The sequence below is a fragment of the Cyanistes caeruleus genome, chromosome 7 (genome assembly GCF_971803275.1).
Source record: "Cyanistes caeruleus chromosome 7, bCyaCae1.hap1.1, whole genome shotgun sequence".
NCBI classification, from domain to species: Eukaryota; Metazoa; Chordata; class Aves; order Passeriformes; family Paridae; genus Cyanistes; species Cyanistes caeruleus.
Window position 1 is genome coordinate 17165168 of NC_141707.1, and position 25145 is coordinate 17190312.

A 25145-nucleotide genomic window follows, 5' to 3' on the forward strand; every position below is an offset into this window, starting at 1 on the left:
GCAAGGGAAGCCTACTCACCTACCTCTGCATTTTGTCCCCTAGGACAGCAAATGCCTAAGTCGTGCCCAAAATTCCTAAGAGATTAAATGCTCTTTTCAGTATTTTATCAACATACAGAGCTTTTAACTGGAAGTTCTAATGGTACTTGTAATGTCAAATGCAACCACAACTCTGGTTTCCCACTTGTTTCACATTTAAGCCAGAGTCACAATGTGCAGGTGCACTTCCTTCATGATTATGTCATACATATAAACATCTTACCAGAGCCTTCCTGTGTTTATAAATAAAGTCTTCTGGGGAGTGGGCCCACTTAGGCAGAACAACATCATTTACCACCTCTTTTGACATTTGAAGCTGGCCCAAGTTAAAACCTGGTGAATAATTCAGGAAAGTTTTAGAGTTGCTACGAAGTATTTCAAGTACCTTGATTTCTCAATAAAGATTAAAAATCATTCATTTCTCAATGCAAGAGAAGGACATTGAAAAATTCTTAATGCAAATCCCTAATAACCCTACCACTGACATAGGAGGCTAAGTTCTCTTCTGCACGTTTATGATTTAAAATTATAAAGGATAATAATTATCCAAAACGTCTAAATGATTTCAAAGCTAAAGTCCTAACCATAAAAGTAGTATTAATCTTTTACACATCCATCTGTAAACACATCTGCATTTGCTATATCAGGATTAAGAGTCCAAAACACTTCAGTAAGGTTATTCATAAGAAGGGAGTTACTTAGCAGTTTAAATGTTTATAAAATCAAGGCTTTTAAATCTGAAATCAGCTATCATTGAAACAACTCTAAATACTTAAATGACTTGAAAGTGGGACTTGGGAGTTCCCAATTTTTCTAATTTAGAACTCTAGTAGACTGTAGTAGCACAAACATACAAGTCCATTTTCAAATTGTGCAAAGATAGAGAAACAAATCACTGAACAATAAATGTGAATTTAAAAATGTCTAAGAGTCTCATGTCAGAATGTAGGATACTCTTTTCAATCAGCATTATAATAATTATAATTAATCTCTTAACTTTTGCTAAGAATTTAATCAGTATTAACTATTACTAACTTTTTCAAACATCCAAATGAGCTTCTCTGATACTTTCCATTGGGTAAACAACACTATTCTTAGCCATCCTTAAGCTCACAACCTGAATTTTAAACTATGTTTAGGCTGCTGCTTAACACAACTGGTATCCTCACTAAACAGTTTGAAGCCAGATTCCTGATTAACATCTACAGTAACACCGTAACGTTAATATAAGCGATCCTCAGCATTCAGAAATGGCTGTAACAATTCTTTTCTGAAGAATACAGAAACAGTTTTCTGTGAGAATATTCTTAGCAGTCAGTTTACCATTTTGATTCTCCAGGAATTCCGGAAAGTAGAAGAACTCTGGGATAAGTTCCTTGACATCATTGGGGTTGTCCATGAGTGCCTGCCAGGTAGCAGGAATAGAGTGGAACTGTCTGTCAGCACAGTCAAATCTGTGGATCAGAAAACTCAGGTCAGTCTTTGATGATTCTCTCAGTAAAAGGACAAGGAAGAAGCAGGAAGGGGCTGCTTTTATTTGCTCAGCATACCTGCCACTCTGAAGCTGGATATGAAGTGTTGTGAAAGGCTCTACCCGAATGAGGTAATGCATGACACCAGCAGCATTTGAGTAATGTGTCCCATAGTGAAATTTGTCAATCATCCCAAGAGGATCCTCAAAATTCTCATATCTAAAAAAATAAATCTTTTTAAACCTTTATAAATAATTGAGCATTACAGTTGATTTGCATGTGGATTATGCTTATTCCAGCCAAAGATTCAAAAGAAATGACCACAACAATCTATAACAGAAAAATACATTGTTTTCTATCAAATGTGAAGATTCCAAATCTTACTTAGAAAATTCCTAAGAAAAAGACTGCTGAAAGATAAAAATGTACACCAGATGAAGACTTTGCATGCCTGTTATACCCTTCCCTAGGCACTTGCTATCAGCTGTCAGAAACTAGACAAAGGGCAGACAGGACTTCATACAACAGACCAAAAAAACCCTTATCACTAAAATGAACATTTACTAGTGAATAGACTTGTGATGGTTTCCTGTAAGATTTAGGAAATGTGTTTTGACTGTGCAGGATGCAGAAGAGAGATCTTTTTCACATTCATGCCCTTTTCCTTTTCTACTAGCAAACTCACTCTACCATGCCACCATCTGGCTGATACATTCCTCAGCCTCACAAGGCTAGTAAAAGAAATTCTAGTTAAACATGCTTCTAAAGAACCCATTTAATCACAGCCAGGATAGAGCCTAATCATTCAAAGGAAATTCTCTATATTCCAAGTTTTCAGAAGGTTTTGGAAGACACCTGACTGCAGTCTGGTACGATCACACACTCACTCCCCAGACTAGCGAACAAGGAAAGATTACTACACTGCTGTGTGGGTATAAGTACCTGTCATTGGAACCTACAGAGGACTTGCCAAAGGTCACTTGAGACAGATTTTATTTTGAAGATAATAATCTATGCTTGAAAAAAAGAGGAAGCACAGATTTAGGATCAATGTTACCAAAAAGATGAAGCACTGATTTAGGATCAATGCTACCTCTTAGCACAGGCAGCTCAACTCAGTAGTATGATTTCACATTGCTTATCTTGAAGCAGACAGGGGACATGTTATGTCTTTCCAAGCTGCTGGGCCATTAAATTGTTTCTACAGTCTTTCAGTTTTTCATCTCCACAACTGAGAAACACCTAGAAATTTACAACAGTAAGTTTTGTCCTTCCACTCCCATATAACTGAGTGCCACATAAAATAGTCTGAATGCAGCAGGAACAACAAACCAACAACATTTGCAAAAGCATCTGTTATGTCATAAAACCAGCTCCAAAAATTTCACTGTCACAACTATATTTTTTAAATGTATTATAAGCCTAGAGGCTCAAAAACGACAAAGAAATATAACCAAGTGTTCAAATACGTACTTCTCTTTCACAGTCTTAGCGTTCTTCTCATTTACCACACCTATGGGTTTGGACAGGTCCCTAAATACTGCAGGATTATTCAGGTCCAGTTCTTCTGAGGTGTAATCTCGTAAGATCCAGGGAAACTGAAAAAGAAAAGTAAGCCAAACATCAGATAGGGATTAAAAATACATTTTTCAAAACAGAAAAAACACATACCTTTGGCAAAAATTTAAAAATTAACTTTTTAATTACCACAGGATATTGAGCAAGGTCATTGTAAGTTCGTCCTGCCATGGTATTCAGCTGAATAAGGTAGTCAAAGTTGGATATTTCTCTATTCACCCATTTCTGAAAGACAAAGAAAGATACAATTATTGCAAATTACACATTTTGTCAGTATCTATCTGCCAGAGGACAGCACTGGCAAATGAAAGGCACAAGACCACAAACATTGTATGCAAGTCCTGATTTCTCATAATAAAGTTTATTTTCTCTTTGATTCAGTGATTGTGCTATCTATATTTCATTGAAATCTGGTTCTAATTTGTGATAGTACTGTTCCAAATACAGAGCAGCAGACAATTAGCAACCTTGGTAAAAAGGAAAAGAAAAACAGGAAATAAGAGAACTAAAAGAAGGTAACTATGCACGTACTGATAAAATGGAGAACAGAAGTTTGAAATTCATTAGAGTGCTACGATCAAAATTTATTTATAAATTTGTCTCCCATTGATTAACAGTACAGGTTAAGTACAGGTTTAAACCAAATTGTCTGTGCACCTTTGTTTGCTCCATTGTTGTATTCTGAACCAAAGAGCAGACATAGCTGTGTCCAGAAGAGCTCAGTATTTGTCTATAGAGTGATGGAGATGTGTCATGACAAATGATGGTTTTTTCTGTGTAAACATACGCCTTTATAGTTTTGATTGTTAGGAAAACAACAATCAAAGTATTTCCAATATTTTAAAGTTCTTTGTAAAACTTTCTCCCTCAGAGAAAACAATTTTGGCATAAAGAGATTGAAGATAAAAATATATTTACTATATTTAAAAATTTATCTGTGTTTATGGTAATAGGGACATTTTGACATTTTCCTTTTTTACCAATATTACTAATGCCCACTTAATCTTCATGTGGGTTTTGTTGAAAGCTCCATCATGAAAAGATAGCAGGGATAATTATTTGCACATCTAGCGAAAGAAGCTTCAAAACAGCGCTCAAGATCATAGACTAAAACCAGAAGTAAATCTGCCATGTTTTATGTTCATGTTAAAATGCCTGTCAACCACATCAACAGAGCCTGGCTACACCCATTTGCCTGACTGTAAACACAAACCAAAACATCCTCAAAATATGCACGTGAAAGTGCAGGGGCCAGGCTGAGGGTACAGAAGTTGCCAGCTGCCATCTTAACACTGGGGGACTCCTTCAAAAAGCAGAATTATTCTTTAGACCATTTAGCTGAGGTCTTGTACCTGCATCAAACCTGACGCTTTGAAAAGTTCCTGTGGCGATCTGGTCCCAGAAATGTTTGGAGAACGCAGTGACAATATCCGACTATATACTTTGTTTCGTACCTGTTAGAAAACAGCACTAATAAAGCAATGCTCTGGAGACTGAAGCCAACAAGTAACTAATCTGCTAATTAAAATGTGAAATAAATAGGACACAGTTACATTTTAATGCATTTTGATCTCTTGCTGTTTAAAACATTTGGACATGGATGGATGTGACATCCGTCACATCAAAACCAAACCACACATTTCTAAGAGCTGTTCATAAACTGACCTACTAGGATGTAACTCACCCTAAATTCTGAAATTTATCTTAGTCCCTAAGGACCCCTAGGGATAAAAAGGATCACTGATATTACCCAGAGGGGAAAAATGTTCAGTACTCCTTAACCATGAAATACCAATGATTTCCAATGTTGTTGTAAAAAAGGAAGTCCCCTTTGATTTGTAATTAATTTGTTCCATCTTTAAAAATATGGGCTTCAAAACATTTTGATTACTACTGTTGTGATTTTAGTTAAATAATCATTCTGTATAACAGAGAGAGAGAGAGAGAGAGAGAGAGAGAGAGGAAAAAGGAGAATCTTGTTTTATCTATCTTTTCACAATTAATCAGTTTCTAGATGCCAGATTGCAGTCTGGTTTTTCATGATGACTACTTAAAGCAACCCTTTTGCTATTAGTGTTACAGTATCAAGAAAGGCACCAGACTCAAACACAATCACTGATCATAAAATTAACCTTGTGCTTATTGTATAAATCCATGAAATTTAGGAAACCCATACCTCCTTATTGAAGTTGAGGAAGTAGTTGGTTTGATCCGTAAGGAAGATCTCCAAAGCTGACCTCCTCAGGTTGTACCGACGCAAATGGATCTCTCGAATTTGAGAAAGGTGCCATTTGAAATCAAAACCTACCCCTAGGAGGAACACTCTGTTTACTGAGTTGGAATATATATTAAAAAAAACCCTTTTCATATAGACACAGTGCAGTACCAGCTCATATCACCCCAGAGTTATTCCTAAAAAGGCAAAGTCTTACAGCTGACTTGATTAACCATTTTGCTAGGAAAATATTACCTTCAGATAGTGTTGTGCTGAAAGAAATGAAGGAAGAAATACCTGATGGAATGTAGAACTTGCTTTTGCTTTCTGATTAAGGGCTTATAAATATATTCTGTTGACAGAAAGTACAAATCAAGCCCTTCTGCTTTTTTAAACAGGCTCAAACAAACTTATGTTTATATTTCCCAGATGCTGAATATTTTGGTATACTGATTTGGAAAACTTTACTATTATTTGTCTAACATTTCACTTCAGTGTTTTCACAGCCAGATGCGTATGTTCTATTAAAGTTCTCTAAATTAATATAGATGATTAATGCTTACATACTACTACTATTTAATCAATGCATGAGTAAAATATTATTTGTCAGGGAGAACAGAGAGGTGCCATTTACAAAGCAAATTAGAGGTAGTAACTTTTTTTTCAATGAGCAGGTTTTTTGGTAAGCTATTTTTAAGTAATATTAAGAATAGTTAATCAATTTACCAGCTCAGAAAGTACAGTTCCAGATTGCTGATTCTGAAGGGATCAGTCAGCCACTAACCATCAAGTGCAATATTAATTTTAACTACAGAACAACAACTTGTGTCTTTACAATTACTTTGACACTCATTTTCAAAACATAAACTCAGCATACTAAAAGCAGAATGCTGAACTGCACTGAAAATAAAGAGATATTGATCATACTTACCTTCCTCTTTCTCAATGCTACCATCAAAGAAATAGATGTGCTGGGTAGTGACCTCCAGCCTGCCTGGTATCACATCAATTACTGTAATGAGTTCACAGTCTTCAGACAGTATTAGCTTTTCTTTCTGACTTTCCTCATCCTTCTCATCCCTGCAAAAACACCACTAAGTTTTACAGGGTTGGGTAGATTATACTGTTGCTTAGGTCCTTTGTAAGAATACAGTTCAGAAAAAAATCAAATCTGAATGGCATGAAAACTACAACATAAACAATTATATAAAAGCACTTTCATCAGCAGTCTTGGGTATTTCAGACCAGACCACAAACATAATTTCATAGCACTGCTCTTCAGTCTTGGTATTTTGGTCTCAGGCACAATGGACTTGACCTCATCTGAAGTACAAAAACATCAGCATTTCCCTTTCTTATTTAATTGTTTGGTGGTTAAGTTCTCTGGCCCAGAGGGGAGCTAAGTTCCAGTTCATGTGACTAAAATGATCTTCAGGTTTATTTTGCTCTAATCTACAGCAAGCATTTAATAACCTTTAAAGTACAAAATGTATCAGTACCACTCAGAGTGCCACTTAAGAGCACTGACACACACAGATGCACGCACAACATGACATGTCCAATCACTGAAGCAAAGCATTTGCTATCCTACCTCAACTCCCCTTTCCCTGCTCTCTCTCTGCTGCCCGTTTTTTTGGTTGCAGTCACACAAGTGACATGAAGGAAGCACAGCAGGCCTTCCCTCTGGAATATTTGAAAACAAGGCACTCCAGCACTTAAATTCCAACCACACAAACTTTCAGCTGAGAATGGAGTGAATGACCATGGCAACTATGGACATGAGACAGTTCCAGTCTGGTCCATGTCCTTACAGGGCAGATTGCCTCTTGAGAATTATAATCAATATACATAGGAGAAAAGTCTCAGCAATTCTGTAGCTTCAGCCCACCTGCGAGCAGTGAATCACTAATGGACTCTCACAAACATCTGCTCTGCCTTCTTTTCCCTGGGGCAAGGGATAGGTGATACCATTATCAGTGGTGATAATGATAAATCCAACAGTACCTTTGCTGATCAAAACTGCCCTGGACTGAGTTGTTAAGGCCAGATAAAGAAAGAAACTAAGCTTTGGATGCTATTCAACTCCCGAAGTTGTTTCTTGCTCCTTATCCCTAGCACACAAACAAATGAAAGTTGTTTATCCTGTTCTACTTACAAGTTGGAACTGGCTGCTGTGTCTTCTTCTGGTAGTTCCAGAACATCATCTTCCAAGTCACTCACTTTCACCTGCTTCACCACCTCCAGAAGCAGAGATTCACTAGAGGGCTGTGTCTGGTGCACACCTAGCATAAATACACATAACAGCTCAGAACTTTTTCTACTACAATCCTCTTGGAAATCTGTCCTCCTAAGCCTATCTTCTACAGCTGAATGTTAGTTTTAACCAAGTAAGAAGCAACCAGACTTCTTAAATATTTTTGTAATTAAGCAGAACACTAAAAACAGTCCTTGAGCTACAATGAAAATTGTGACAGTAGAAAGGGAACACAATACCTAAGAAAAATTTAAATTGAATTCTGATGTGGACACTTAGAATAAAATATTTCACAGTATTTTTCCAGACATTGCTAAAGCATGCAGATTTAACAGAAATGTACTGCATTTGCTTTTTGGTTATGTGGATTTACAAGAGTGTTTTGGGTTTTTTTTATTGCTTGAGCCTTGATGTCCAATACACCAAACTTAACAGTTACACCCCTAACTCAGCTGTTTGGCACATTTCTGAAACGAAGCACTTCATATCTACACATTTTAGTCACAAATTCTGAAAGACTTTGAACAAACACTGCTTACTTTGACCTCTTTGCTTCTTTCATGAAGAAATAATCTCATACAAGAAAGTTGTATGACTTAGTTTAAAACAGAGAAGTTAACTTTTATTAATTGCGCAACAAAGCCCCACATTTCAATGAAGCAGAGCAAAAGAATTCTACTCAGTGGGAAGATCCTGCTTCAGGTCAAAGAACCACTCTCATATTATAGATTTTACTTCAGATGAAATAAAGAAAAATCAAGATTTAAGTATCTAGCTTATACTACTTATTAAATAAAAAGAGGAAAGTGGGTATCTTTCTTTGGCAAGAACACAAGTTCACCTAAACTTTACCTAAATTATCTCTCAGGTCACTAGCATCCTGATGAGAGTTGAAGTTGTAATTCTGCACTAGTTTTAGTCTCATACGTGAAAAGTTTTCCACATTTGAAAGTTTCCAGTGAACAGGACGCTGTTTCCTAGGAAAAAAAGAATATTCATAAAAACAATCTGAATAAAGACCTGCAGGAATGAATGGATTACAAAAGAGTGCATATTTAGAAAAATACTTGTCATCCACTTGCACATTGTAAAAAATAAAATATTAAAATGCAGTTTATTGCTTTTGTTTCACATTGCAATTCTGATCATCACTCTTTATTTTGTAAATAGTATTTATTTTCACAGAATTAGCAAGGTTGGAAGAGATGTTCAATATCATCAAGTCCAACTGACAATCTACCACCACCACAATCACCCCAAAATTACTTTCTAGTAAGAACCTTCCATGACACAACTCAAGGCCATTTTCTCTTGTCCTGTCGAGACCATACATCTCAAGCCTGGTTATTGCAGTCAATCTGACCTGGTTTTAACCACATGAAACAGTCATGTGAGCAAATTCCTTTTACGTATCATACACAGTTTAAGAACTCCAGTCTCACCTTTCAGCCCAAGGCCCACGCTCAGAGAACAAGTAAAGCTGGGCTGCTCTCCACTGTCTCAGTGTGGCTGTGTGTTGACTGCTAAGCTGTTTTAGCATACTGTTGTACCGTAGATTTTCCTGCCGAGCCTTTCTGCTGAATGGTTCCACAAAGTGCTCCTGAAAGACCATTGCAAACAGATCTAGCACTGAATTAACTCTGACCTTAGAAAACAGCTTTCCAATAATTCTCATAAAACAAGAAGAAATGGGAAACATTTAGCAATAAAACATTCTGAAATTTTAAGGTAATACTTAGGTGAGACATTTTTAAAAGCTTAGACCTAGAAGAAATAGTGCCAGACTTTGATTAAACATGAGAAGAAAGCCTTATCAATGATGAATCCACACTAAAGCAATTTTTCCATCATCAGAAAAGCAGTCAGTATTAGAAATCCTACTATAATAGGTGGGCTTTTTCTTAAATTCTGGTATTCTAGAATGCGACTCTCACTGTATTTTTCCTTTAGCTAGTTGAGTAAAATAGACCTACAAGTATTGTTATTAAAAATGCAAAAAGTCATGTAACTTTGCTATGGTATTTCCTGTAATTACCAGTTAGCTCTAATGCTGAAACTCAGTCTGGACCTTACATAGAAAGGTCAGTTTAGAAGCAACTTTTCCACACATTAAATAAGAACTGTTCACTGTTTTGAATGTTTTAATTGTATTGAAATAGGGTTAAAGAAAAAAACCCAAACAAACAGCTCATAATGGAAAACAAGTTTTAATAATTCAAAACACAAATCAGAGTAAAAGAAGATGCAGCTTATGGCTGAGCATATTTCTACCTTGCTGAAAGAAAAGGAAGGCCTACTGTACTGAAATAACTTGGATTGCACATAAGACTCCTAATGGACAAAGTAGAATTAGAAAGCATATCCTAGAAGTGCCTATAGTCCCACTGCCCATAAAATCTTAATACAATTAACATGTTTATAATTACTTGAACTGGATCATTCTAGAATTAATTTTCTCCATCTTTTAGAAGGCAACTCTTGAGAGAGCTCTTTTAAGAGAACCTTGCAGTCACTGAAAACCTTACCTGAAATTTAAGTTTACTTTCTCCTCTTTCCCGGTCTCGCTTGTGCATGTTCACCATAAATGCTTCGTAACAATCTTTCCAATAAAGTGCCATCTGCTCATTATCATGTCTGAATGAATTCTCTTCGTATTGCTTCATATTTGGAATAATCTGTTTTCACCAAAGCAAAATAAAAAGTACCATATGATTTCTGAATGTATTCCTCCGCTTTCAAGGCTGAAAAGAGGGAGGAAATGATACAAAAATAATTTAATACTTACATATCTGTCAATATAAACTTGCCACTCGTCAGATCTGCAGTATTCTTGAAAGTCCTCAAAGAAAGATGGGCTGCCATTGGTAGGAGGCAATGAAGGAAGGTGCAGGTTCATAAAGAGAAGTTCATATATCTTGGATACCAGTGTCCGAACAAGAGGAATCAAAAATGAATAAGTTTCTGTCTTCTCTTCAATTGACCTACTCAAAATGCCTTCCAACTTCCCCAGGAGGTAACATGCTTCAGGCTGGCTCTCAATTACTTTGGTCTGAAGGAGGGTGTTTAGTTTGGCTGCTGCCATAGCACAGACCTACAAAAACAAACAGCAAAAATTAATGTGATTCTCCTTGATTTTCCTGCCACTCCTGCCTGCATATTCCCATCCTCCAACAGAAGCCCCCTTTCTTGTGCTCTGGAGGTGCACACTGACAGGACTATAGAGTAAATCTGCAAAATGCAAGAACCAATAAAACATCCTCCCAACAGAAGGATGAAGGACTGCCACAGGTCTGCTCACTGGTATGAGCAGCTCTCCCATAACCCACAACAGTTACATCAAATATGCCCTTAAAGAATTTGCAACAAACCTGTAAATTGTCTTGTGCAATGAATCCAAGGAGCAGCTGGACTTGCACCTGTGAAAGCCTAATTGCTTCTAGGCCATCAGAGTACCAGACTGACAGGCTATCCATGAGAGTCACTAGTTCTTCCAAGAGCTATTGCAGAAACAAAAAAATGGCATAAAATTAAAATAAATAAAATAAATGGAAATAAAAGTAACAGTAACTACTCTAGCTGGAGACACAATAATTTCAAAGAGCTGAAGATATATGTGTATACATATATATGTGATAGGGGTGTGTGTGTGTGTGTGTACAGGGAGAGAGTCACCCTAGGAGGTTCTTCTTTCTGTCAGTTTTTATACAGCAAAAGTGATGATAAGCCTTGAAAAATGTGGATATTCCCAAGGCAAACTGCACATTTCCCTATGCATATGGGTTTGTTTAAAACTAATACACCTTGATATGTTCTCTAACAAATTACTCAAATGTAAAATCATTCTGACTGAAATATCCTGTTTAGGATATTACAGTACTTTAAATTCTCCCTGGGCACAGTAGAGGATAATTTATGAAAGTACTGTTATTTTCAATTCAGAGTTGGCAAGAAGTACAACTTTCATTGCTCCAAAGTTCAGCTCTCATTTCTAATTAGGTTTCCCAATAGAAGGCAAAGCTTTTAAGAAGAGAAAACTTTCTTAAAACAAGAAATTTAAAGCTTTAAGCTATGTTTACTTATAAGCATTTTAGAGAACAGCCTAGGAATTACTCTGCTAATGACTCTTAACATTGCACTTTTTTCTTAAAGAAAGTAGCCTTAAAAAATATTTTTTAAGGATTTCTAGTGAAATAAGGATGGTTTCCATATAATCTCTCTCTCCTTTTGCTTAGAAAAACTGAAAAGCAATGACATCTCTGACTGTGAAGGAAGCATGATGACTGCCAGAGATTACATAAATGGTGAGATAAATTATAGGTGTTGAAATGCTAATATGGGTTCAAATCCAGAAGTGACAATTCCCAACTCACAACCAAGAGCAGAGTTTTGGCTGGTCTTTCAGTCAGGACTCCTAGAGAGTCATAAATGCTGATAAACAGTGCAAAATCTGCTTAGGATACAACTGCTGCTGTTTCATTAGCTTTTACATTTTGTAAATATTTCTCCAGTCTGAAGAAACCTAGATTCTGAGTAAAGAGTACCACTAACATGCCTATTTAATTTGCAAAATTAACTATATTCCCTGTGGTAAATAGTCACATTTTTATTCATGAAGAGGCACTCTAATCCATTCCACTATAAATCCTTAATCTGTAATATCTGTGGTTTAAAAACATATGACTAGAAGGGTGACAGTGTCCAAACAGCTTTCTTGTTACCATTTCAGCCCATATACAGTATTTCCATTTTGCAGTTACTGTACCTTTTCTGTCCATAAATTTGAATTAATTAGTCCTTCTGCCTGCAGGAAACCTTGTACAATTAGCAAGAGCTTGAAGGCATTTTCAGCATGTGTAGGGAGAGCTTTTGAATCTCTATTATCAGTCACTGACCATTCTAACATCTTCTCCAGCAAGCTGCATGGAAAACAAAATTCCTAAGTAAGTATTACACATTCTAAGTGGCTTTTAAAAAATCCAATTAAGTATTTAATTGAATCTCTTAGTCTGCAGTTACATAACTGCCATCTTCTTGATAAGCCAATGGGATAAAAGCGATTGAGAGACTCATGAAAACAGTGATAGTTTTAAAACCTTCTGGCCACAAGACACTCCTAAATACGTACTGGAATATATTTCTAACAGTATATGAAGAGACAGCAGAGAAAAGTACACCTTGTTAGGAAACACCCAGCCCTTCCCAGCATCACTCATGTACCTCACTACTGTTTATCCTCAAAAGGGATGAACTGTACACTCACTTGAGTTTTATTTCATCAGAAGGCCGCAGCAACTCGTTAGACATCCCCAGTTTGGTGAGAGCAGAGAACACCTGTCCTCTCTCAATCCAAGCATCATCATCAGATTTTTCAATACCTTTCCACATTATACACAGTAGGATGTCTGTAAGTAACTGTATGAGCTCATTATCACTCCCCTACAAAAGAAGTGAAATATTTAAAGCCCTTATAGTATAGAAAATCTTCAAAACATTTCTTATCACAGTCACTATGCTTTGATGTCTCAACATTTGAAACTCTGCAGTCTAAAGCCCAATTGAAAAGCTCACAAAAACACAAATATAAGAGACTATGGCTTTCTTGTATGATACAAAACAAGCTGCCTTCAGCAATCCTTGATTTTTTCACAGCATGTCTGCTCCATGCCTCCTCTGGATGATAAAGGATGTTTAAATATAGAGGCAGGGAGAGTTTGCAGGGGTTTTTCTGTGGTTTCTTGTGGTTGGGAAGGGAGGTTGGTTTGTTTGTTTGTTTGGGTCTTTTTTTTAACACCAAAGCTATCCCAACTAGACAATCAAAAAACAAGACACATTACGAAAGGAAGTACCCCGATTCATTATAAAAGAGCCATATTGTTCGCTTTTCTGTTGGGTGATAGGAGGGACAAAAAAAAGTAATAACCATTCATTAAGGAGATTCAAAGAACAAAAAGAAATTTCCAACAGTTGGAGAAACCAGTCACATAGTTACTCACTCCTTGGTTTTCAAACAGAGAAAGCTCAGCAGTGAAGCCCACATCATTCGTTACACCCAGCTCTTTGTCGGGCTGCCTGGAGAAGGGCTTTGTGCTCTCTGTGGGTGAGGGAGTGCTGGGCTGGCTGTCTGTCATCTGATTCCCAACATCAGCCAGTTCATAAGAGTCAACACTGGACAAATCTAAACTCAAATGTGAAGGATTACTGTGCCACAATTCCTCTCGGCCCTCCGAACTAAAAGACATCTCTGCTGCAGATGCTTCTTCCAGCGGCATAACAGAGAAATGGGAAGGGACGTCCAGGGATTTGTTGTCTTCTAAACTCCACTGGTCAAACAGACCATTAACTGATGCAAAGCTGCCAGCTTTCTCCTTCTCTGTCTTATCAGCTTGATGATTCTGAAGCTCTTCAGCAGGAGGCTTTTTTCCCTCTTCCCTGGAGGAATCAGTCCTGCTCTCCTTAAAGCCAATGCGGACCTCTGAGTTTTCTTTCAGGAACAGCCTAACCAAAGTGTCCTGCCAGCCCAGCTGCTGAGAAATCTGTTGTGCTGCATCCAGTTGGGAATGCAAAAGGTGCAAAACCTAAGGATAGAAGATATCCCATATCTACATATTAATTTTAGCTTGTAACTGCATCCATCTGGCTTTTCAATTAAACATTTAACAGTCTTACAACTTCTTTACTTTTCTTACAACCTTATAGAAAGAGCCATAACCGGCTAATAAGAAGCAAACCAGCCACAAAATAAATTTTCCTTGTAGAAAAATGAAGGAAAAAAGTTAAAAATTCTCAGGAGTGGGGGAGGAAAGCAGCTATCAAAGCATATTGGTAAGTTCCTATATTTCAGCAACTCTTCTGCAACAATTCCTTCAACAGCCAGTTATCTCAATAAACAATCCCATTCACCCATAGTCTAAAAAAATTCTCGACTAGAAAATATGCTTGATTAGCAACTATTAAATAGATAAAATTAAAAAAATTGCAGTATTAATAGCTTACTGATAGGGTACATTATAGTTTCACTTCTTCATTTTGGGAAAATTTAATAGACTATAAGGTGTCTCACAGCTACATGCAGTACTAATTCCACTGATAAGAGCTTAGAGAAAAGTCAGTAATTCAAGGAGCCTACTATCTCAAACCTGTAGAAAATATAAGCTATTTGAGAATCATGATGCAAGCTTCACTTTTTGTTTTGGCTTTTTAAAGTACTTGAGTACACAAAATTCAACAGTGACAGATGGGTTAAATTTTTAAAATAAATCACTGCTAAAGAAAACAGTAACAATACTGCCACTGTGTTTTAAAGAAATAATTTAGTTATCACACTGTACAGTTTAAAGGCTTGAAGAACAGTATTCCAGTTCTAAAGAAGACAACTAACCTTTCTACAGATAATCACTCTCATGTTTATATCTGATCTATGAGCCAGATACACTACAGCTAGGAGATCTTTATAATTCACAGCAGGATCTGTAGGGAAGAAAGAAAAAATCCACCATAAACAATATCACACAAGAGAATGTAACAGATAAGTATTTTAAAATTGCCTTGGAAATTATGACTGCATCCAGGGATAGCAAAAGGAACAAACTTTTGGAACTAAGAAAATGTTAACTGAGACTAATGGGAACTTAGAATAGAACAGCTCTACAAGTAACAGCCCTGGCTTTCCTCAACAAAATCCAGGTATGTTTGCCTCTGAGCAGCAGAAGTGTACTAATGTCAGACATTGCACTTAACAATTACCTGCATACAGAACTTGGTTAAGAAGGTTTTTAATAAGAGAAACAGTAACTGGTGATTCATTCAGAAGGAGTCCCAGCCCAGAGTACCCCACTTCTCTGAGCCTCATGCGGTGCTTGCTCCGTTCATAAACTTTGGTACATTTCAGCATCTCTTCCACGATCTGTAAGGAAAAGTAGACACAAACACAAACTGAACACAAAAAACATCCAGCTCTCAAAGTTGTGTGTCATATAACATGTTCATCCACAGTTTTAAAGTTCATTTGCTAAATTAACTCAAACAAGATGGATTGTTTCTTTAAAGATCCCAATACTTTATTTTAAGAGAATACTAATTCCTATGTGACAATGCCATCTAGCTAACATTAGAGAAGAATGAAAAGAAAAAAGCAAACTTGGATGATTAGTTATCTTTGTAATTACATACACTTCTGCCAGACAAATGAAAAATACAAATTTATGTTCAATTGATGAATTTAGGAACATATTATTCAATTCATTACCTTGAACACAAGTTCTCTAAGCCTGTCTGAGTATCTTTGATGCAATAACAGAGCATAAAGAATATCAGCATTTCCTGGTTCAAAGAGCAATAAAAAAAGCTGGTCTGGGGTTGGACTGGAATGAAGTAGGCTGAAGAGAACGTCCAAAATTCCACAGAGCTACAAAATTAAGACAATAAAATTAGTCCCCAGTTCATTCAGATTTCATGCTTTGTTTTAGGAAAATTTTCTTGGTTTTTAAGTTTTATCTTTGCTGGTTAATAGACATTTTATTGCTCAGTATTACTGCATTTAAACACCTTTCAATACATTTCTTCTCTCTATTGAACATCTTGTCAAATTAAGCAGATACACAAAGCAAGTTTAAGTGCTGCTGATACTACAAAATAGAAACTACATCATCACAACTCCTGTTCAGCTGAAGGTCAATTCATTTGGTTTTGTAAAGTAAGGTAACTTTTTAATGGCACATCCTTATCTTACCTACATCCAAACAGAACCATGCATTAGTTAACATTTTGCTTGTTGTCATTTTTTTTGTTGTACACCCTTCTTTCAAGTACACAAGGCAAGACTTCTAAATGCCAAGATGCAAACCCAAAACATGTCCAGTTTAAACTATTAATTTATACCATGTTGCATACCTGCTCTTCATCACTGGTGGCAGCTATGTATCCTACAATGCTCTGAATTTCTTCATGTGTTCCACCTTTGCTCAGGAAATATTTGATCAGTCCATACAGGGATGTCCGTATTGTTCTCAGGTCATCAGGAGCCAAATTGCTGTCTTTACAACCAGACCTGGATGCCAACAGACCAGAAAGCCAACCTAAGAAAGTTCTTCATGGCTCATTAATAGCAATTTGATGGTGCCAGTTTGGTAATTTTTCATCTACCCAGACATCATGCACAAGTATTCAATTTTTACCGCACTCAAGCAACTGAATCATATAATAATAAGTAATAAACAGATCAGACTTTTCAAGCCTATAAAAGCCCTGAAATGCAGACTTGTACTGATCTGGATATAGGTCAGGATTGCAGGCTCCCACCTCCCACAGGAAACAGCAAAGTCTCTAGTCAATCTTCCTCAAGCACATAACTATATTCATAAGCAGATATAAATCATCAGCACTGAAAGGTTAAAATTTTTGAAACACGAGTCCAACAATTTTGTAGTTTTAATTATTCTTACAAGCACTCTTAGTGTTACTGACAAACTTCACATAATCTTAGCATAAAAATTCAAGGCAAGGAAAAGTAGTAAGTCAAATGGAAAAAAAATTAATGCAATTTTGTAAATTAAATCAACCACCAAAATCCAACCTGCAGTTTTATTTATTAATTTTCTCATTAGAACAATGGCAAAAAAACCCAAGAGCCACATACAATAAATGAGGACTCAGAAGTAGTAAAACTCATACCCATAATAAATCCTGAGTGTGTCTAGAAGAAATTGCACACCGTATTTCTTTCTGAAGAGTCTTCTACTGTCTTTGATGATTGTAGAAAGATACTGTATATGTCCTGAAACATAAAGTTTTCTTTTAGAACCAAGATTAAGATTTGTGTCATGTGAAGAGGCCTGTGTCTTCACACAGCTGCCCAAGGCCAAGAGCTCACCAATTCTGAAGGGAAAGTCACCACTGTTCCAGATGCTGAAGTCAAAAAGTAAGTGGTGATACATCTGTTGCAAAAGCTGCATGTTCTTTTCTACTGAAACTTGTTCTATCAACAACTGTACAGCCATCAGGACATTCACATCCATTAAGATGCTTGGCACCTTGCAAAATAACAACAGGTGTTAGCACTCAAAACACTGAATGCCTTAATAAAATTCGATTTAAAAAAATGGAAGTTTATCTTCTACAGCAGTGTCTGCTCCATTAAAGCAATACAATAAACACAAAAGTAGTCTGTTGTTTGAATAACCAAACAACATAGTATCTATATCAAAAAAAGTAGAACATTAAAAAAATGAAATGTTGTATTTCACTTTGCAGATAAAGATCAACTTCTCACACGTTTTTGCTTTCAGAAACACAAGAAAGAAAATACTTAGTAAGGATTCCTTTAAAGACTCTGGCATTCTGGCTATGCTTCAAAATAACCAGGACCTAATCCACAAAATTCACTACTAAAGGATGTTTCTCAAGTTTACTCACCTTCTGTAACAAGGCCCCTAGGGTGGCAACTCCATGGGAGTGAATGAGATTTTCTTGGTTAACATGATGTCCCTGAATAAAGTGTTTTATCATCAAGATGAAAGTTGCAACTATGTTCTTCTCCAGACGTGCTTCTGCAGAACAGAACAGTAGCAAAAATCTTATGGATCACTGCATCAAAATAGAGGGGAAAAAGTAAAATCAAGTGTTTATATTCCTCACTATTTCCTCAACTTCTCAACTCCTGTTCCTTCACTAGAGACTGGCTTTAGATTTTTTTCCCTGTGCAGAATCACAGACTTTCAATGCCTCTCCAGAACAAAGCAATCCTAGTCCTGACTTTGGTTGCTTCACCCATGGCTGTAGGTTAGAAACTTCCTTGTTATAATCTTTTGCACATGCTGCAGTTATTTTCCCTCTGTAGTTGCCAACTGACTAGCCATGGTATGCAAAAGCATTAGAGACACAGAGAAGAAAATCAATTGTTTCACTTTACTCCACCATTTAATCTTTGAAACAAACAAACAAAAAAAGGTAGTGTTTTCCCTTGCAAGGTCTGATCTCTCAGTGGTTTTTTTTTAAGGGCAAAGTTAATTCTCAATATTAGCAAGGTTTTTAAAAAAACTATTCTTAAAGCATCCTTTCAGTTTATTTTTATTTTAATCCAAAATGTGACTATGTGTGTAAGAGGTAAGAGCCTGAATATTTTATTAAGAAAATATAAGTTTGGCTAAAGGCTAAATAGCACAGTTCTGCACTCAAGCTGTAGGATAGCTTCTCCTGTTGATATTAGTAGGTTTTACATCAAACATAATTTCTCAAAATAATCAGAACAGAAACTAAAACAATGTCATACCTTGGCAGCCATAAGTGTAGATAATGAAAAGAAAAATAATGCTACTAAATATATCTGTACTTGAAATACGTTACATTATTTTTTATACAGTGCCAAACTCCTGGTATTCAGTATCAGCGTCAGGTATCCAGGAACAGACACAGCCTTTCAGCTTTACATAGATGCTCTGGAATAAACAGCTTTCTGCCATTCAAAAAAGGACATGTAAAATCAAGCTTAAAAATTGGTTCACTTCAACTTCACTTTTCCTACCTGATGCCTTTGGGGATGAAAACACCACCCAGTCACCCTCTACAGGAGTTACTAGTTCTGAAGGCAGAGTCTCTCCTTCAGACTTCTCAGACATCTGTCCACTAAGAAAGCTGATCTGCTCCAGCAATGGAAACAGCACATTTATTCCACCAATACAGTTGATCATATCCTGAATCAAGAGAAAAGGCAGGAAAAACATCACCATAAATAAAATCCCTTTAACTATAGCAAAAATTTACTCAGCATACAGGAGTACTCACAAACAAATTAGAATGTCTCACAGGCCACTTACACATGGGCCATCCTGTCAGCTCTTGTTCTGAAAGTACTTTTTTACATTTCCTTCCTCCTCCCCCCACATAAACACTGGAAACTGAAGGATACAAAAACTTAGAGAGAATCCTCTGCTAAATATATTTGTAAAACATTTCTCTGATTTCTATGTTACTTGCAGCAAGCGGTAAGACTAAAAAGATTATATACATCTCTGCTTTAATCATCCTCCTGGATGATTTCAACTTTAGGGAGTTAAAAACAATAATTTTTTATTTTTTTTAATAACTCTACATATACATCAATTCCTAGCCTCTCTTTAAAATTCAAGTATACTAAGTACAGTCAATTGTTCACTGTTCTTGGAAAAGAAGGCAGACCTTATTTATTGTTCACACATTTTCCTCAAGATGAAAAAATGTGGCATTCTACTGACAAGTCACAAGCATTAACTAATCCCTATTAATTTTAATCTAACTCAGCTTATGACAGCAAGAAAACCATGAGAGAATTCCCTAGAGATGACAAAATGCTCTTGATACACAACATGCATTCAACGTTATTATGAAGAATAGTCAGCTACCACAAAACATCTTCTGTACTGTGACAGTAAAAGCAGTGGCCTTCTAAGTTCTCAATAAATGTAATGTAAATGCAAATACTCCAGCTACAGCATCAGCCCATGAATTCTCAGTACAAAAGCAGGCTGCATCTGTTAAATATATTTTGCATTGTGATAATAACTTCCAGCATTCCAAAAGTTAGATGAACACACACAACCACTGTCATTTTTACATCAGGTTCTGCCTCTTCACAACACATTTACCTTGATGTCCCAATTCACTACTTTGTTTCCAGTTAGCCTTCCATGTAAAAGATTTGCAGACAGATCAAGGCAAATTGGGTTTCTGCAGGCCTGATAAACAAATAAAGAAGCCATGATATCATCTAGGAAACAAGTTACAGATGCTTGAGCACAAGATTTTGTGCCCATTTGTTGATATTAAAGTACTTAAACAACATGAAACCCCTAGAATATACATGCCATTTTAGATTTGACATTCTTTATTGTACAAGGTAATCCTTTTGCCAAACCTACTATATCTGCACAAGACTACAGTTTAAGAAAGCTCTCACTGCTCATCTTCCAAAAAAAACCACAGTGCAAACACTGAAAGTAATGCACACTCTGTAGTCAAACAGAAATTATGTTCTGTTTCATACCTTTGGTGTATAATGAAGCAGCACCTTACTGGGGAGATCTGCTACTTCAGCTTCTTGAGACTTCCATGGAGTTAAACAGTTTGGACCTATTAAAAAAAGGTATATAAAATCATGTAACATATATTTAAAGTCCACCGGTTCTTAATGTTGCACTTTACAAATTTTATACTAGCAAACTGAACAAATAGAGTAGTCTGAACTGTATCGATTTGAGACATGCTTTGAAGTAGAGTTTTTATAACTTAAAATCATTCATTTAAGAGGGTCTGCTTCAAAAGGAACACATTCTACATGAAAAGCTCAACTACACAAAGGTGTTTTTATACCTTCCAACAGCACTCATGTGTCTTTACAAATACCCATCTCATATTTGTCACTAATCTCTGTCATCCAGCCTAAATGCCCAGAAAATGAGTAACCTTCAAGACAGTTTTGTTTAGCAATAGGAAATATTTCCATTAAATGATGCAAGTGTTTTAATGCCAATCTGTAACAACCTTGAGTCACTACGGAACTTCATACCTTTCACACTTTGAACTGTACAATGTAGCTTTCAGAATAATTTCTTTAAAATGACTGCTTAATTATTGACTCTTATGGAAAAATCCTCAAGCATAAATCACCTTTAAGTGGCCTAACAAATAAGGGCAATACTTTCAAAGAGTCTCAGCTGTAAACACACATAGGCAAACAGTAGTAAAAATTCGGAATTTACAAGTGAAATTATTACCTAACATTTTAATTTTTACATATGATAAACACATGCGCCTATGCAAATATAACAGTTTAAAATCAAACTTCATAACATACTTATTAAATGTTAAGCTTATTTGCTTTAAAGCCCTCTCACTTAGGTCAGATCTGCAGCTCTTCTGGATTGCAAGCTGTTCATTATGTGTCTGTGTAGAGCAAAGCTTAGTGGGGGGGTCTTGTTCATAACTCATTCCTTTTACTTTGCTAAAACCAGTACAATCACCACTTACCTGCTAAATATAATGCTTTCACCTGAGAAGGTTGCAATGCTTCATGAAAGATAATAACTGATCCAAGTTGGCCCTCCAAAGATGTTGGACACCCCCATTCACTGTCCTGAGTCCCTGCTGAGATCATTTTGGTGACGAACTCTGGTTTTCCAAGCACCCCACCCCAACTTCCAGTAGCGAGAATGCCCCCAAGGGATGTCCGATGGGGCATGACTGGGGAGGAAAAAGGCGGATCTGGTATCTGAGATGGAGGAGGAGTTGTCGTTCTTTGACCAGCTGAACCAATGCAGCAAGAAGTAAAAGACTGGAGAGTCACACATGGAAGAAAGAAAACAAAACATACACTGTTGGTCTAAGCTTTAAATCTGAAGACTGCATGTAGCAAATCTGAACTAAATAAATGAAACCACAAGCAACAAAAAAATTGCTTGAAAAACAAGCAATCCATCACAGTAGGCCAAAAACCAGAGCATATGCTTCTCTTAATAGGAGAAACACCCTTTTTCCAGCTAAGAGCAATGTGGTTACTTCAAGTGCTGCATGACCTCTAGCAGAAGCACAGCCAGGGAGGACAGTGCTCCTGAGATATGCCTCTGTAAATACTCCTCTTCTGGATTATATTCCAAAATACTAGTCCAGCATATCTGCTACTGTACATTTCTCATATCAGTTAGTCCACTCAAATAGATGCTCTCATGGTAAGATTACTTGCCCTACTTTTAGTTACCATAAGGTTTATAATGTTTATTCTACAGATGAGCTAAAAAACAGAGTTTTATCTTGAAATGAAAACTACACTTATTCTCATTTTTAAGTTTTATACTGATTTTACCACTACAGCATCCAACTTAACTGTTTTCTCAACATACTTAACAAATACCAAATTACAACTTAGAAAAGAGGGAAGAATGTTAGGTGTTGTAGCCCAGTTTAATATAAATTTGTTCCCCAAAAGGAATGAACAAAGCTTACAGAGGAAATTAAACATGGCATATATTCATTTTGGTAGCAAGTGTATTGCTAAATGTGTACACATCCAAAATGGTTAGATTAACAGCACATAAAGTGCTTGTTCAGTTACCAAAGGAATAAAGGAGTAACATATTAAGGAAACATTCAGAAAACACAAATAAAAATAAATGAAAATACTGAAAATAACAGGGAATATTCCTCATTGAGTACTGTTACATCAATCCTACTAGTAGAGCTGCCATTTATTATGATGTAATAATAAATTATGTCAATATGTTCAGGCAATTATTTTGAAGACAACCCCATGATTTAATCAGTATCATCTGGCAGAGTTTTTTATTTTGTTTATAAACTGAGATGACTAAACAAGCATTACTTAATGGTTAGTTACACTTCAAAATTACATTCTGGACAGTATCCAAAGCTGAACATTATTAGCAATAGTCTGAACTCCCACTGTTATATGAGAGCTCATCCTACCAGGTATGGCTCAGAAGGGAACTTACTTCATTCATAGCAGGGAATCGAAGTGGGGCAGAGACCTTCTGCTGTCCATTGACATAGATATACACAAGGCTCTGACCAAAGGGCCTCTTTCCAGGCACATGAACAATTGTTATGTTGTGCTGGTTAAACAAAAAAAAAAAAAAAAAAAAAAAGAGAAAATTAAGTCATTATTAAGAGCAGTGAAACTACTATATGAAACTATTTAGCTTTCTCTCTATTAAGCTGGTGAGGAAAGCACTTAAGAAAATAAATCCAAAGCATCAACAAGAATATAAAAGCACCTACTGCTTCCATTTTGAAGTAGTAAATGTAATGTTTACATATAAACAGTTTTTTGAAGAGAAAGATACAGCTCTTTCGTAGTAATGCACATCAGTTCTTAAGTATAGGAACAGGAAAGGGTAATGCAGAAACAGCACCACAGCTAATTTATTCGCACAGCACTGCAGCCACCTGTGCTTGTTTTAGTTTAATATAAAAAACATCTAATGCTGTAACAAGCTTAATCAACAAAAAATGCCTAATACCCATGGATAAATTAGCTCAGTCAACAACTAATCTATGTGAAAATTGCTTGCATGATTTGAGATTAAATCTGCTCTTATCCAATGAATTACTGCAATATTATAAAACAGATTATTTGTAAAATGATCAAAAAAACGTGATTTTGACTTCGGACCTAACAATACAATCCTAAACAAAGTGTTTGTCAGTATCAAATCTTACCCAGAGAGAGTCAAAAAAACAATGGTCAGGCAGCATCACTGTTGCATATTCCCTCTTTGTGCACACAGCAACCACCAATACTCCCGAGCACGTAATAAAGGCTTCAAACCCCATACCACTTCCTGTAAAAAAGCTACAAAAGACACACAATCAAGGATTTGCTTCATCAAAGCTACCACCTAACAATACTTTCATTAAGAGGAAAATCTACTCAAGTTGTTTGGTGGTGGTTCAATATTTACTATGTGACTGTTACACCTCTTATCAAAAAAAAAAAGAAAAAGAAAAAGAAAAAAAAGAAGACAGAACACCAAAAAGACATTTGTTTGCTTCTGTTAGTATCCAAAAAGTTAAATTATATCAAGAAGCTTTCATGTCAATGTGTGTGCACTATTTAAGCACCATAAAGATGCCTTCTCACTTGTGCTCTTACACAAATCCAGAATTCATTACCTTTACAACAAACTGTGTGAAGGCTATTCTGGTTTTGGGTGGGGGGTTGGAGGGATTGGGTTTTGGTTTTTAATGGTGTTTTGTTTAAGCAATGAACCTTACCACTATTTGAAATTATGGCTGTCGAAACTGTAGATGACAAGCCATTAGAACAGAAAAGCTACATGTTATTTCTGTGACAGAACTCAGCTGTGGTGGCAGATGAAAGCTCTCCCTTTCCCAGACTAAGCATTAAGCACTGCCTTTGGTGAAGACAAGCAGAAGCAGCACATGTCATGGGCTACCAGACACCACAGGGCACAGATGGCCTACATCTGTAGGTTGCAGCAGTTACAGTAACCGTACCTATAGAGCTGCTTCCTCTTGCCACTTTTGCCCGTCGTGCCGAGGTCCACCCGGTCCTGGTCAAGGCAGAGCCAGGCGTTGAAGGAGAAGGCGGAGCCCGGCCACCTGTGGATGGCGGGCAGGGCGATGCCGGCCATGCTGTGGTGCAGGTCGAAGTACTGCAGGGCGCTGGCCAGGCCCTGCTTGCGCGCCATGGCCAGCAGCGCCCGCATCACCGGCACCACGTACGGGTGAGCGCCCCGGGGCTCCTCCGGCCGCAGCAGCCGCACCAGCTGGAGCAGCTCTTCTGAGCCCATGGACTGGCTGCCCAGGGAGCCCAGCAGGGCAATCAGGTTCTCTGCACAAGTGCTGTGGAGCACTGAGTGGGAATTGAGGGTCTCGATGATACGGATGACCATGTTAGCATTGACACACGTGGCACGGCTCTGTCTGTCGATACAGCAGATTCGCCTCAACCAATTGGAGATGAAAATCTGCAGTTCGTGTGATTCTAGTTCTGGAAGCCACTGGATAAGCAGCAATAAGGGCTGGACATTACTAATGCCTAGTATCCCAACAGCCATGTGGTCACCTTCAACAGCCTGAA

At 36.9% G+C, this 25145-nt stretch overlaps 1 protein-coding gene across 3 annotated transcripts in view; it reads right to left on the bottom strand.

The window, feature by feature from the left end:
- Window positions 1-25145, bottom strand: part of NBEAL1 (neurobeachin like 1) — a 70934-nt gene that overhangs the window by 11668 nt on the left and 34121 nt on the right. For all 3 annotated transcript variants that reach the window (XM_086897508.1, XM_086897507.1, XM_086897506.1), the window contains 31 exons: window positions 24560-25140; window positions 23762-23894; window positions 23035-23154; window positions 21557-21860; window positions 20574-20659; window positions 20176-20265; window positions 19077-19245; window positions 17969-18102; window positions 17427-17586; window positions 17228-17330; window positions 16448-16604; window positions 15804-15962; window positions 15302-15461; window positions 14937-15025; window positions 13552-14133; window positions 12819-12994; window positions 12321-12474; window positions 10927-11055; window positions 10344-10649; window positions 10084-10233; window positions 9001-9158; window positions 8411-8535; window positions 7460-7586; window positions 6236-6384; window positions 5266-5399; window positions 4442-4543; window positions 3219-3314; window positions 2985-3109; window positions 1590-1730; window positions 1363-1493; window positions 263-372 (listed from right to left, as the gene is read on the bottom strand). In XM_086897508.1, the coding sequence (XP_086753634.1) occupies window positions 263-372; window positions 1363-1493; window positions 1590-1730; window positions 2985-3109; window positions 3219-3314; window positions 4442-4543; window positions 5266-5399; window positions 6236-6384; window positions 7460-7586; window positions 8411-8535; window positions 9001-9158; window positions 10084-10233; window positions 10344-10649; window positions 10927-11055; window positions 12321-12474; window positions 12819-12994; window positions 13552-14133; window positions 14937-15025; window positions 15302-15461; window positions 15804-15962; window positions 16448-16604; window positions 17228-17330; window positions 17427-17586; window positions 17969-18102; window positions 19077-19245; window positions 20176-20265; window positions 20574-20659; window positions 21557-21860; window positions 23035-23154; window positions 23762-23894; window positions 24560-25140 (5340 nt within the window). The remainder of the gene's footprint in view (window positions 1-262; window positions 373-1362; window positions 1494-1589; window positions 1731-2984; window positions 3110-3218; window positions 3315-4441; window positions 4544-5265; window positions 5400-6235; window positions 6385-7459; window positions 7587-8410; window positions 8536-9000; window positions 9159-10083; window positions 10234-10343; window positions 10650-10926; window positions 11056-12320; window positions 12475-12818; window positions 12995-13551; window positions 14134-14936; window positions 15026-15301; window positions 15462-15803; window positions 15963-16447; window positions 16605-17227; window positions 17331-17426; window positions 17587-17968; window positions 18103-19076; window positions 19246-20175; window positions 20266-20573; window positions 20660-21556; window positions 21861-23034; window positions 23155-23761; window positions 23895-24559; window positions 25141-25145) is intronic.